Genomic DNA, 14,742 nt, shown 5'->3' with positions numbered 1-14,742 from the left:
GAACCCATCCACGACGCCGGCTAGAAGGGATTGGTACGAGAAGTCGTCTCCGCGGCAGCCAGGAAGAAAGCAGGGGGGTGTGCGGCCTCTACGTCGACTTCCCCGCCCGACGGCGAGGGAAAGAAATTGGATACGATGGGACGCAGGGTCATCTCGTCTTCAGCGACGACGATTAAGGCGGCCATCGCCTTGGCTATCGTAGCCCGCTACGACAGGGAGCTGTGGTACAAACTGGCCCCCCTGCTGGACTTCCTACCGGATGACAAGAGGGCGGATGCCCTAGAGATCTTGCAGGAAGGAGAGGTGGCGTCGGACCACGCCATTACGATTGCGATGGACATCGCTGACACTGGATTTCGCCAGTTGGGCAACAGCGTGTGCCTTAGGCGGCGCGGATGGCTCAAGGCTACTGACTTCCGTCAAGACGTGCAGTCTTGGACATGCCGTTCGATGAAAACAGTGGGCGATTCCCTTCAAGCCATCAAAGCAGACACGGAGACGGCCCGGGCTCTTGGGGTTTTCCAGCAACGGCGGCCGCCCTTTCGGAGCGGCAGAGGCAAACCGGGTGCCTCCAAAGGTTCCGGCGGCCTATATTCCACCTACCGTCAAGCGGCCCGTTCGTCGTCGCAGGAAGCTTACAGGGGACGAGGCAAGTCAGGCGGACCCCGCCGTCGTTGCCAAGGAGGTCAAGGCGGCAAAGCCTCGTCGAAGCAGGACTGAACCGGCCGTGGGGTCGGGCCCCCACCGAAGCACCCCGGTGGGAGGCCGGCTGGCGAGCTTCGTCACAATGTGGGAGTCCATATCCACCGACCGTTGGGTGCTGGATGCCCTAGCCTAGGGTCACGCGCTCGAGTTTCAAAAAAGGTGCACGCGCGTCCCCCCTGTGGCCAGGAAAGAACATCACGTCCCTCAACGTCTCTTGGAGGTAAAGGCGATGCTCAGGATGGGCGCCATCGGGCTCGTCCCAAAGAGGCTTCGGGGCTCCGGAGTTTACTCAAGATACTTCCTCGTGAAGAAGAAGACGGGAGGATGGCGTCCCATCCTGGACCTACGACGACTGAACAAATTCATCAAGGCACAGAAGTTCCGGATGGTCACCCTCCAACACGTCCTGGGTCAGCTGGAGGAGGGCGATTTCCTGTCGTCGTTGGATTTGGAGGATGCCTACTTCCATATTCCCATCCTAAAGGGACACCGAAAGTTTCTCAGGTTCGTGGTCCAAGGGCGTCACTATCAGTTCAGAGCCCTTCCCTTCGGACTAAGATGGGCACCCAGGGTGTTCACCAAGTGCCTCGCACCGGTGGCGGCACAGCTGTGCCCAGAGGGGATCCATGTCTACCCCTACCTGGACGACTGGCTCATCCGAGCCAAGACGAGGGAGCTCGTCGTGGAGCACACAGCAAGGACAGTCCAACTTCTCACGGACCTGGGATTCTCCATAAACTACGCCAAGTCCCACCTGGTGCCCGCGCAAGACGCACTGTTTCTGGGAGCGAAGCTCGACAGTGTCGCTTCTGGCCTCTCCGTCGGAGGAAAGGACGAGGGCCATTCTGGGCAAGGTGCAGCGGATGCTGGTTGCGGACGCGGCCAGAGTGAGGTCCATCAAGTCCCTCCTCGGAATGATGTCTTCTTGCATTTACCTCATCCCCCTGTGCAGGCTCCAGATGCGCCCGTTGCAGGAGTTCCTGGACGCGCGCTGGATCCAGACACGCAGCTTCGAGGAGAGGATCACACTCGACGAGAGTTTCCGACGAGCGATCCGGTGGTGGGGCACCCGCGCACATCTGACGGCGGGCATGGACTTCCAGACCCCCGGCCACCAGGAGACAGTGACCACGGATTCCTCCCTGGAAGGGTGGGGAGCGCACACCGAAAATCTGCACGCGAGTGTCATGATCTCTGCTTCCAAAAGATCAGGACTTGCCCGACTCCCTTGGAAGCAGACCCATAACCCCGGTTCCGAGTGCCAGCCAGTCCCAATTGGGACCTTTTGGACCCTGTCCTGGCGCCAGTGGCACCAGGCTCATAAAGATGCCCAGTCCCAGCGCTGGAAGCACCGGGCTCGTAATGCTTGGGTGGACTTACCTGCAGCATACCATGCTGCTTACTTACCTGCCAGTTGAACCCCTGATCCTCTTCTGTGTGGGACTACTTTTCCTGTTTGGTGGGGCAGGAGCCACTCCCTAGGTTCAGAACACGAACTCTTCTGGAAAGCAGGAACTCTTTTCTTACCTAGGCGTGGCTGTGGAAGGATACACCTAAGCACTACAGGAGGCTATTTAAACCACACCCGATGGATGAATCTTGCTTTGTGTTATTCTGCATTCTCTGCAGCAGAACGCTCATCGTGTCTTCTGCTTCTGATCCTGGGCCTAAGGGAACAAAGGCTTACCATCCTGGAATCCAGTCTTCAGCAGCACCTGTAAAGACAAAGAAAGAACAGGTTAGCACTACGGTCTTCAGTGGCAGCGCATCTCTTACCTGGTCCATCGGCTGTCACCAACGCCTCGCGCTGCATTCTGAAAAGGCTTACCTACTCTTCGCATGCTCCGGAGGTCTTCGCACTGCATTCCGGCATCTGAAAGACAAAAGCTTACCAGCTCTTCGCACGCTCCGGAGGCCTTCGGCGCTGCATCCCGCATCTGAAAGACAAAAGAAGGTGCGTTTAAAGACATTGGGCAACTTTATTACTCACGTGCCATTACTCCTTCCCACGCCGAATCCAGTGGGTATTCCAGCACCCTTTAGCTTCTCTAAAGCTCTGAGCTTGTACCTGCAAGATAAAAGGGACAGTTAGTGCGCATCGTGAAGCAGGCTACAAGCGGTTACTTACGTGCTTCCAGGCGCTTCTATTCCTCACGCGGGTTCGATCCTCAACTCTCATCAGCCCGCCATCCACCATCGCCGGAACCCTGCAAAACAAGAGATATCATTACAAAAGACTTTTAAGACATTTGAAGTGCCCAGAACTTACCGTTCGTGCAGTTAACGACGGAAAGCAGTCCTCTGAGGTCAAGAGGCCTGCACCCTTATCCAGTGAAGAAACTGGTTACGGCACCCTGCCCCGAGGCAGATGGAGAGCTCGGCGTTCACTTACCTAAGGTGAGGGCGTTAACCTTTGGGGTTCTACAGGAGAAGAGAAAGGGAAGAGGAGAGAGGCACCCAATAACCCCAGTTCATTAATCCCATATTTTCTATCTGCAGACATCTTACTCTTCGAGTCAGACATACAGTGCACAGAGGTCCAGCCCAAAGAGCCAACCGTGTGTTACACATCACCTTTGAAGATACGGCATTCACCCAGTCAAGACCGGCGCCTCTGCGGGAATCAGGTGAGCGTTACAGCGAGAGGCCTTTGGCTCCCGACGGAGAAGTCCCTCCATATCAACGTCCTGGAGCTCCGTGCAGTGTTTTGGGCCCTCAGGTCCTTCCTTCCGTCCCTCAAGGGCAAGGTGGTGAGGATCTTCACCGACAACACCACCACCATGTTCTACATCAAGAAACAGGGCGGAACCAGGTCCCCAGCCCTGTCCAGGGAGGCGCAGGATCTGTGGCATTGGGCCGTCGCCCAAAGGATGTTTCTGGTGCCGTTTCATCGGGCAGGGATAAAAAACACCATCGCCGACTCACTCAGCAGGGAGCTGCGCTCGTGCCACGAGTGGGAACTACGACAGGATCTAGTGGACCGCCTCTTCCGACGGTGGGGCACACCCCAGATCGATCTGTTCGCGACGGCGACGAACTCCAAGTGCCTGAGGTTCGCCAGCAGGTTTCCCCAGCCGAGGAGCATGGGCGATGCTTTCTCGTTCCCCTGGGAGGGCCTGTTTCTATACACGTTCCCTCCATTGCCATTGCTGATCCGGCTCATCAACCAGCGCAAGAGGTCACGGTGCAGGATGATCCTCGTCGTACCTGCATGGCTGAGGCAGATATGGTTCCCGGACATTCTGGACTTGTCAGCGTCCCCGTCAATCAAGCTGCCAGTGGACGCGGATCTGCTCTCCAGGGAAGGAGGCGCCATCCTCCATCACGACCTGAAGTCGCTGAACTTTCAGGCCTGGCTCCTGCAGCGTTAGAGTTTGGAGGATACGACATACCGGCCGACTGCAGAGAGGTTTTTGCAAAGGCCAGGGCATCCTCAACTCTTAAATGCTACGGACACAAATGGAAGAGGTTCTCTGTCTGGTGCCACGCACAGAAGATTAACCCTCTGCGGATTACGGCTCCCCAACTACTGCTGTACCTACTGACGCTGGCCAAAGCTGGACTGGCGCACGCGTCCATCAAGATTCATCTTGCTGCGATCTCCTGATACACCAGAACCACGGGGCGGACGTCCTTGTGGTCTCATCGTCTGGTGAAAGAGTTCATGAAGGGACTGTTCAGATCGTTTCCGCCGGTGAAGGCTCCGGCCCCGGCGTGGGAGCTCAACGTGGTGCTGACCAAGCTCATGGGACCTCCGTTGGAGCCTCTGCACTCGGCTCCGTTGAAGTTCTTGTCATGGAAAACAGCGTTTCTTGTGGCCATCACCTCCGCACGACGGGTGGGAGAGATCCAGGCCCTTTCCTGCAAGGCCCCGTACTTGACTTTTCACGACACGAGGGTAGTGCTCAGGACGCACCCCTCCTTCATGCCCAAGGTGCCGTCGGTCTTCCACCTCAACGAACCCTTGGTGTTGCCTGTTTTCTTCCCGTCGCCTTTGTCGCCGGCTGAGAGGACTTTGCACTCGCTGGATGTGGCTAGAGCGCTGAAGTTCTACGTGGACCGCACGAAGGGTTTTCAGAAGACGTCACAACTCTTTGTGAACTTTGGACCTGTCAATCAGGGGAAAGCTTTCTCGAAGGCTTCCATTTCCAGATGGCTCTCCGGCTGCATCATGTACTGTCATCGGTTGGCAAACCGACCCCTGCCTGGCCGTCCGAGAGCCCATTCCACCAGAGCGATCGCAGCTACCACGGCGTTCCTATCTGGTGTGCCCTTGCTGGACATCTGCAGGGCTGCTACGTGGAGGTCGACGCACACCTTCACGAAATTCTACTGCGTCGATCGGGATTCCAGGGAGGAGTCCAGGGTCGGCCAAGCAGTGCTGCGCAACCTGTTCGCCTAAGGTGAGCCTGGTGAGGTAAGATTTGCTTAATGTTGAGTTTGATGTGATGCTTAATGTTGAGCCTTTGCCACCTCCCGTGGTTGTGCATGTGTGTACTGGTATGTATTCTTTATTCATGAGCATGTGAATCCATGCCAGACCCCATGCTGGAGAAGGAACAAGTTACTTACCTGTAACTGTTGTTCTCCAGCATGGGTCTGGCATGGATTCACATGCGAACCCTCCCGCCTACCCCTCTGCGGCTCTTCACTTGGTCATACTGCCACTTCACGTGCTACCAAATCTGAAGATGGCTGCCAGAGGCGGGGCTTAGGTAGAGGGCAGTCATTGGCTGTGGTCAGTATGACGCAGAGATCAGTGATTAGTTTCTGATCTGTCTTTCGTAGTAGTAACCAAACTGATACTGGTTTTTTCTTTACCGAGGATTCCCAGCCGGACGACGGGGAATATTCATGAGCATGTGAATCCATGCCAGACCCATGCTGGAGAACAACAGTTACAGGTAAGTGACTTGTTCCTTACAGGCACTTTCAGTTAAGCCACCCTTCACTGTATTTCATAAGGACAGGGTTGTCCTTCGAGTTCGTCCTTCCTTTCTTCCGAAGGTGGTTTCGGAATTTCATTTGGGCCAGAAGGTTGTTTTTCCGGCATTCTACCCTCCTCATCCTGGTAAGGAAGAGGAGAGGCTCCATGGGCTTGATCCTAGGAGAGCGTTGAGCTTTTATATTTTACGCATGCCCTGGGTCAGAGTGGATGATCAACTCTTCATTGGTTACGCTGGAAAGCGTTTGGGACAAGCTGTGACGAAACAGACTGCCTCGTTGGATTATTTTGGCTATCTGAGTGTTACCGCTTGGCGGGTAAGGACCCACCGGCTGGCTTGCTGGTCCATTCTACCAGGGGTCTGGCTGCATCTACTGCCCTACAGAGGGGTGTTCCTATTCGTAACATCTGTAATGCAGCCACCTGGGCTTCTGTAAATACTTTTGTACGTCAGTACTCCCTCGATTCCATCCGAGGACAGGATCTGGCCTTTGGCAAGGCAGTCCTTTATTCCGCAATTATGCTAAATTTGTGTTCTAAATTCTTTTCCCACCTCCTTGCTTTGGTACTGCTTTAGGGGTCTGTCAAAGATATGGAATATATCGGAGTACCCAACCCCCTCGAAGAACAAGTTACTCTCTTACCTGGTAACGTTCTTTCGATGGGATGGTCCGACGACATATTCCATATCGCTCCCTCCCTCCCTAACTTCCCCGCTGCAGAATTTCTTATGCGATTGCAGCTTACGTTTCCACAAGGCCTTGTGTGTCTGACTGGCAGAAGACTGGTGTCACACGTTCTGGGGAAAAAACTACAACTGAGGTTACGGGCGTCGTGCGTCCTACTTATCACATCGGGTGACGTCAGCCGTTGGAGGAGGTCCTCGGGGACGGCGCATCGTCGTCATCGACGCAGGCGCCGAAAATTTTTCCGAAGCAGCAAAGCTGTGGTGATTACTGTCATAGATATGGAATACGTCCTCGGACCATCCCATCAAAAGAACGTTACCAGGTAAGAGTAAATTGTTCTTCTGCTTTACTTACCTTGCCTGCTGTTGGGTAAGATTTTCATATCGATGATAAATCTTCCTGACTTGTGTCAACCACAGACCTTTTTATTTGAACTTCGTTTTACCTTGTCCCTAGGTTAAGGGGAATTATTTTCCCCTCTCACCTAGTCTTTTACTCGTTTTATGTCTCCATAGTGTATCGTTGAAGTATTAGTTCCCTATAACTTTTGGTCTTGGCCTGGGTTGCCCCCATGGGCTCCCCTGTTAATTTCTTTCATGTACTTCGGTGAACTACAGTTCCCAAGTAGTAAAGAGGGATTTTCACCCCCCTTTACATTTTATATAGTGAGCCAGCACACACCAACGTATTTGGAGTGCTGGCGGGTGATGCATTGTAATCCCCTTTCTTAGTTAGCTGGTAACGTTTTGTTAAAATTACAAGTTTCCTTGAATGGCTGGTGGCAGTGTAACTACTTTTGACTTTTTAGTTTATTACCTGCAGGCTGTTAATTCAGCCTCGGTAATGCACAGAAGGGACACCATTTTTCCAAAATGGTGGGCTGATTCTTTTTTTGCTATTTTCTGTGTGCTTGTTGTTTCTGGTGTCTTCCCCTGCCATTCTACGCCACAACCACCTCAGTGGAATTTTTGTCTTTGGTGGGAATCCTTTAGATTCCCCGCCCAGCCTTCAGAGTGTCTGGAAAGGCAGGAAGCGAGGGAGGAGTGCAAAACTCGGCAGTCCTTTTGTCTTTCACCTTACCTGAAAGGTACAAACTCCCAGTGGGGAACTGGCTCTCCTAATTGGACAGCCAGACCACCCCTTGCTTTAAAATGCAGGGAGAGAATGCAGATGCTGTGCTGTAGTTCCTGATAAATACCTTGAAGCTGCTGACAAGTCGACCACTGAAGCTGAAACGGAAGAATATGAAGAAACGAAGGCCATAGTGATTTCCAGCTACCGGAGAGCCTGCTGTTTAACTGGACCCTGCTGTGATCCTTCCTTCCTATCGACCTGGGCATCCCGAAACAGACACCCCCAACCCAGAACCTAGTGAAAGCCACTAGACTCGAGAAGACCTCCATTTTGAGCCATCCAACATCATGCTGCGACTTTGCGGGGCTGCAATACGCTAATATCATGGAACCTCAATCCATTGTGCGGGTCACGGTCTTCTGAATTCCGAATCGAGCTGAAACTTTGGCATACTGCTTAATCTCCATAGAGACGATTTGAGTCCTAAAAGTTCCCACATCAGTGTGATGGACCTAGCAAACGACGAGAATCGGACCAGTGAGATTCAGTCTTCTGGCTCATGAAAAGGGCGCCAACACCACAGCGCTGCATCCAGTCGCAGGAAAATTCTTGCCTGGACCATTCTCCTGTGATCCCTGCTGCCAAAGACATTCCGTGCTGAGGTGTACTGTGTTGGCTGGGGTATCTACTTACCTTATGCCTATGTGATTTCTGTAAAGGCTTTGTTTTTTCTGTGATTGGGGATCCGCTCATTCACTTCCCCCAGACCCACTGCTGGAATTCTCCTAGTGTCTTCTCTGAAGTCCCTGGACCCTAACTAACTTTAAAGTGAACTACTTACTTGTTCGATCAGTCTTCCACAGGAACTCTGACTTGCCTGCAGCGGAAGCCTATCTGACCCTACCTACAGCTGGCACCTAGACCACTGGGATCCCTCTCCTACTTCAGAGTGAACTTATGCAATAGAATAGGAAAGGATTCTGTCTTGAAAAGAGTAACTTGTGTTTGATAAGTACATACTTGTGAAAGTTAGTTGGTAACTGTAACTCGAAGTGAGCAGTTACAAAGGTTCTTATTTTGAGTGTGTGTTGTACCATTCAGAAAAGTGTGTGTATATATACAGTTAATTTACTCACCTGTGAATTGGTTGTGCCTCTTTCACAAAAGTAATGCTGGTGGGTTCACCAACTATTTCTTTAAGAGAATAGGTGTAGAAGTTTCCCAACTGGGTCTTCCCCTAAATTGCTGTATAGCCTGTTTTATAATGTCTTTCTTAGGTTTTACCTACCTAGAATAACTGAGTCATTCTTAAAGTGTAACATTGGGTTTTGCGTTCCATGGTCTGTTTTATACAGATGCTGAAACAGTCTTCGGTCTGTTCATACCTTTAGGTTGCTAATAGCTCCTTTAAAAAGTATATAGGTTTTACTTGCCTTGAGTTAGCCGTGTGCCATCCTAAAATAAGTTGGAGATATTGCTTACCTCAGCCTGTGTTCCAGTTATCTGAAAAGCAACTGCAATATTATATTACAACATTAGGTTTTACCTGCCTAGAATAGCTGTGTGCCATTCTTAAGTGTTCTTTCGGTGTAGATGAACTTGTCTGCCTGGTGCAATCCTAAATTAGTGTAAGAGTTCTTGCTTATCCCGTTCTCCACTGAGCTGAAAAGCAACTGTAATTGTATATTACACCAAAAAGGTTTTACTCGACTAGAATAACTGTTATCGCCAAAAGTAGTTATAGGTATATACTGTTCCTCGAATGTGTGTTCCACTATTCAGCAAAGTATCCTGCTAACAGGGTTGGTTGATTATGTGATTTCTATGCCAAGTGTCCCTGCATAACTGACAGGTTCTACAGAAAGTAATCTAAAAGTAACTAATGGCGTTTACTCCCCAGGAATAGGTGTGGCCTATACTAAATGTGTATGATAAGGACAGACTTCCCTAGAAATACTTTTAAGTATTGTGAAGGTTTTATGCTTTGGTTGGTTTACCTTCAAGCGTTGTGTTTTTATAAATGAGTTTATATGATCTGTGATGGTACTTATGTCCCCCAAGATTTCTCTGGGCTTACTTGTATTTAAATAAACCCTTTATGTTTACAATACATAGTGTGTATGTGTTTCTTTGGACCATACGTGTTGTACAATTTCTTTGTACTGATTCTACAGCCCTTGCTTACTCCTAAAATAAGCCAGGCTACTCTGTCTACACTACCATATACTCAGATGGTATAGCCTTATACTAAGCGTGGAGTCTTGTACTGTCTCACTTCAATGGTTTTACTAAGCCCTTAGTTGTACATCAGAAAAACTGTCCTAACGCTGTGTGAAGGTGAACAGGGTCGGGTCGGGGTGGGGGTAGGGAACAGGGGTGAGGGGTGTAGTATTTCTCATTCTCCCCCATTCCTCTGGAGTCTCTTGCCAGTTCCAGATTTGATTGCTGCCCCACAGGTACTCAATAGTCTTGGGGTGGGTGCTAGGTGTCTCCTTTAGTTCTGGATGGTGGAACTCCAGCCCATTTTCATTTGGGTACCGAATACATTCCTCTGGTTCCAGGCTGGGTTTTGTCTGTTGCACTCGGGTGTTCCTGTCCCGGTGTTGGGAAAGATTTGTGTTGCTTTCCCTCTATGAAGGCTTTTTTACTTCACCTGCTCCTCTGTTTTGGTGTCACTGATCAGTCCTTACGACTATCGTGCAGGAGGACTCTGGTCTCCATTGTAAAATTCTGTTTATTGCCTGCACATATTACCTTGTTGTGAAGTACGGTAGAGACAATTTGTGTACCTTTATTTGTAACTTTATGGTTACTTGCATGGTTTGTCCAGGGCGGACTGGTGTCAGTAATTACTTTGACAATTTTCGTTTTTTTGGTTGATTTAATTGTCTTGTGCACTTTACATTCTACTGCTCAGTGCCATTTAGAGTACTGTTTGCTCTAAAAGGTCTGTGCCATGTGATTTTTGTCAGCCCTTTGGTGATCTTGGATGTGTTCGTGGCTTGATTTGGGGGCTGGGACTGTCTGGTCCCCGACCAAATCCACACCATAATCTGTTGCTGGACAGCCCGTACCAGTTAGAATGGTGCAGATCAGCTCAGGTGCAACTCCAACTCAAATATTGGTTCAAAAGGGTGACTTGTGCAGCCAGTCGAGAGATTGTCGTTTGAGCAAAGACCCCTGTTAAGACGAGCATCCTCCTAAAGACCTAGAACTTGTTGGATGACGGCCATCATTGCTTAGTTAAACTATACTGGCAAAGCCCTTATTTGCTGTTATCCAGCAGGCCTTCATTGTTTCGAACCTTGGACCTGTGGGAATAACTAGTCTCGACCCCCTGCTTGGGTATCCTGCCTGTGAGCCTTCGAAGGCTTCTCAGAACCATCCTGTGGCCTAATCAGCTTCTTCCCGAGCTACCTTGCTGCATTGGTCTTCGTCTCGAATTCAGCTTTGGTACTCTGCAGATCCTCAACTTGTGAAACGAGAAGCCTCCCCATGCAGTTGTGATTCCCCAACACAGACTGGCCTTGCAGGACCAGTTCCTTTGCTTCCACTATGAAGGTTGACTCATTTGTTTTTGAATGGCCCGCACTGAATTTCACCTGCGTTGTCTGGGAGAGGGGCGGAGATTGTCATGTGATGTTTTTGCCAGATTGGTATGCGTTTCTTACACCTTACAAAGGTGTACAGCTGCCCAATTCACAGATTTGATCCATTGAAGCATGGAACCGCAGCCTAGCCAGACCCAAAAGTGACCTCTGCACCCAAGGCCCCTGGGCCGCACCTCCTCCTACCCCCATTGGCGTCTTAAGCATGTGTTTCCCCACTGCCCCGCATGGTTGGTGTCTCTCGTGCATGCCACCACACCTGTCAACTCTAAAAATGTGGCAAACCTCTCCTGTATAGCTATTTACGCTCCATAGACACTTAGTCTTGCCTACATTTATTACAATCTATGGGTGCAAATTGTACTTTGGTATAAGCCCACCAACAGCTAAAAGTGGAGCCTGACTGCTCTGCTACCTATTGAGAGTTTTGGTGCACACCTTGTTACTTAACCCAGAATAAGTCTCTTGACACCCCGCCCCAAAAGGCTTTTGCAATACCTTAGTATTCTGTGGCAAACTGTAATGCTTTGTAGCTTCACAATGTCATTTTGTTTCTTGAAACCTGAAAGTGATGTTATCTCCACAGAGGCTGTTTGTTTTATGGCCCTCCTGGCACTGGTAAAACCCTGGTTGCCCGAGCACTTGCCAATGAATGCAGTCAAGGGGATAAAAAAGTTGCTTTCTTCATGAGGAAAGGAGCAGACTGTCTGAGCAAATGGGTGGGAGAATCTGAAAGACAACTGCGTTTACTGTTTGACCAGGTAAGGTATAATGCATGTTTCTGTTTGCAGGTATGGGTATCTCATTGAAGCTCCCCTTCACCTGCCTCACTTTCTTGTTTTGTTTGCACAATAGGCTCACCAGATGCGCCCATCGATTATATTCTTTGATGAGATTGATGGGCTTGCCCCTGTCAGATCTAGCAGACAAGATCAGATTCACAGGTGAGGATCATCTGGTATTCCAATGTGCTGACCTTTCCTTTTGCAAACTATTCTTACAAGTCAATAATGCATTCAATTTAATATGGAGGAGGGGGAAATGGTATGTAAACTCCTGTGGTTTTGTAGTGTGCCCCCTTCTGTTCAAATCAAGATAAGCTTATACAACCAAAGTATGTGTGGGAAAATTGGGAGTACCTTGGTATTTACTCTTCTTCACTGTTGCTTTTCTTTATCTTTGAAGCTTGCCCTTTTTTGTTATGCGGCTAAACCAACCTTGAATGTAGTGTTAGAATAGGTAACTGCAACAATATACAGCAATAGCTATAGGGCAAATGGTGCAGAAATGTTCAGTGATAGCTTTAGGGGAATCGGTGTGTGTGATCACTCTGGTAAGTGAGACCCTGAACAAATCGAGCCCCGCACCTAGCGACAAGCATCTGTGGAAGTATCTTCCTCAGGCCAGTGCAATGCCAGCATATGCTTTATCCAATGTGTATATCAATGTAAGATAACTAGTGTGCTTGTGGTAAGATACATCAATAGATAACTCAGAGAACTCTTTATGCTGTTTTCATTATAAATGGGAGACCAGGGATTGAGAGTGCATTTGCTGCCACAATGTGCATAGTGTGTTCTGTATACTTGGAAAACCTTGTCTGGAATTAAAATTCCAGCATTATTCATCCATTCATGGTTAATTGAATCTTATACGTTGCTAAGCATATGTGCAACCAAAGATAGTCCTGTGTCAAAGTATAAAGTTAAGCCCCACAAATGATTGTTCTACAGTATGGGTATTATTAGGAAATGTATTATTTTTGCTGCTTTCCTTCCACACACTTCAATGGGACATCCTAGCTTTTTTCTGTGGTCTGCATCCTGTCCTGACTTTTGAAGGTACGTAAAGTCCTCGGTGTTAGGGATAATTTTCATTTGTGCCAATTCCCTTTTAACCTTGGAGACCCCCAGCTCATTTGCTGGACGCAGGGCTTTTTAAATTTTACTACTAAGTGGGACCTTTTTCCTCACTCACTCGTGTTTTCCTGGTGATGATTTTCTATGCTCCTTACTGTTTTATGGAGTCTAGTAAACTCCATAGGCATCTGCTTTTGCTTTGTGACTATTGGGTAAGATTTTCATAGAAATGGTAAATCTTGCTGACCTGGGTCAACCCCAGAACTTTTTGCTTTACTAGTGGGATATTTTTCCTTAATACCTCTGTGTGGGGACCCTTTTGCACACTCACAGAATCTTTTACACTTTTTATGGGCGTTATTCTTTTGACTCTCCACAGTCTTTTTAAAGTTATTCTTTTTAACAACTTTGTGGCAAAGTGCCTGTTGCTGGGTTGCCTTAGGGGCTCCCCTTTTAACTTTTGCCAACCTTGAGAGAAATACAGTGCAGAAGGGTTGAAAGGATCTTTGGAACCCTTTTACATTTTATTCTGTGAAGCCAACACCCCCCCACCTTACGTGGAGTGCTGGTCAGATGCAATGTATCTCCCTTCACACTGATACTGTAACAATTCTGTTACAGGGACAAGCTTACCTTCAATGGCTGGTGGCAGCGATACTTTGTATTCATTTGGTGCACATTTCCCGCTGGCTGTGTTCACAGCAGCAGTAATGGCACCTAAGCGTGCTCATTTTACCAAAATGGCCCGGTCTTCTTTTTTCACCATTTTACTGTTTCTTGTCCTTTCTTGTTCCTTCCCCTGACATCCAGGGTGGGAAATTCCTTTGTATGATTTTTCTTTGGCGGGAGTCCCTGCCCAGGCTCCAGTCTGTGAAGGCAGGAAGCGAGAGAGGAGTCCAAAACTCCAACAGCCCTTTGTCTTCCTCCTTGCCTGAATGGGGACAAATTCCAGTGGGGGGCTGGCTGTCCTGTTTGGACACCCGGACCGCCCCTTGTTCTAAACTGCAGGGAGAGAATGCAGAAGTTGTGCTGCAGTTCCTGTTAAATACTGCGAATCTGGAAGCTGAAGACAAGTTGACCACTGGAACTCAAACCGTAAAAGGATGATGGAAAAGCGGTGGAGGCGATTTCCAGCGACCTGAGAGCCTGCTGTGTAATCGGAGAATGCTATAGCCAAACCACCTTGTTCGCCTGATCACCCCACCTTCTGATAGGACATCCATCCCTTCCACGAGATACAGCGAATTGTGTACGCTTTTATGCAAAACATGTATAACATCCATGCTCCACTGAACGTATGCTTACTGTAACTAAGTCTCCTACAAGTAACAGCCCCACAATGCCCCTGGGCTGTCTGTGCGCTATAGAAATGTAAAAAATAAAATTAAAATAAATAGCCCTTACTTCCAATCGACCTGGGGACTCCGAAAACGACGACCCTGGCGCAGAGCTTGGTGAGACTCGCTAGACTCAAGAAGATCTGCATTTTGAGCCATCCCACGTGTTGCAGCGACCATGCGTTGCTGCAGTACCCTGGGACCTCGAGCCACTGTGCGGAGCACGGTCTTCCGAATCCTGAATCTCGCTGAATTTCATGGGCATCTTGGTGGATCTCCAGAGACACGAATAGAGTCCGAAAAGTCCCCTCAACGAGTGCTGGACCTTTGTAACAATGAGAATTCAACCGCAATTTTCTGTCTTCTGTGCTCCTTTAATAGGCGACGACATCTGCAGAACCGCATTCAGCCGTGAGGAAAACCTTGCCTAGAGCTTTCTCCATTGATCCCTGCTGCAAAGTTCCTTCTGAGGTCTTGTTTTCAGTCACCACGACAAGGAATCCACTGACCGGGTATTTGGCTGCA

General features: G+C 49.3%; 1 protein-coding gene across 1 annotated transcript in view; it reads left to right on the top strand.

Moving 5' to 3' along the window:
* ATAD2 (ATPase family AAA domain containing 2) overlaps positions 1-14,742 on the top strand; it is a 750,324-nt gene that overhangs the window by 273,356 nt on the left and 462,226 nt on the right. Inside the window, exons 12-13 of the mRNA XM_069621583.1 lie at positions 11,608-11,782; positions 11,877-11,965. Coding sequence (XP_069477684.1) covers positions 11,608-11,782; positions 11,877-11,965 — 264 coding nt within the window. The remainder of the gene's footprint in view (positions 1-11,607; positions 11,783-11,876; positions 11,966-14,742) is intronic.

This window comes from Ambystoma mexicanum, chromosome 5q (genome assembly GCF_040938575.1).
Source record: "Ambystoma mexicanum isolate Mex_15411 chromosome 5q, UKY_AmexF1_1, whole genome shotgun sequence".
In the NCBI taxonomy this organism is placed as follows: Eukaryota; Metazoa; Chordata; class Amphibia; order Caudata; family Ambystomatidae; genus Ambystoma; species Ambystoma mexicanum.
This window is presented reverse-complemented; position numbering and strand designations above follow the sequence as displayed.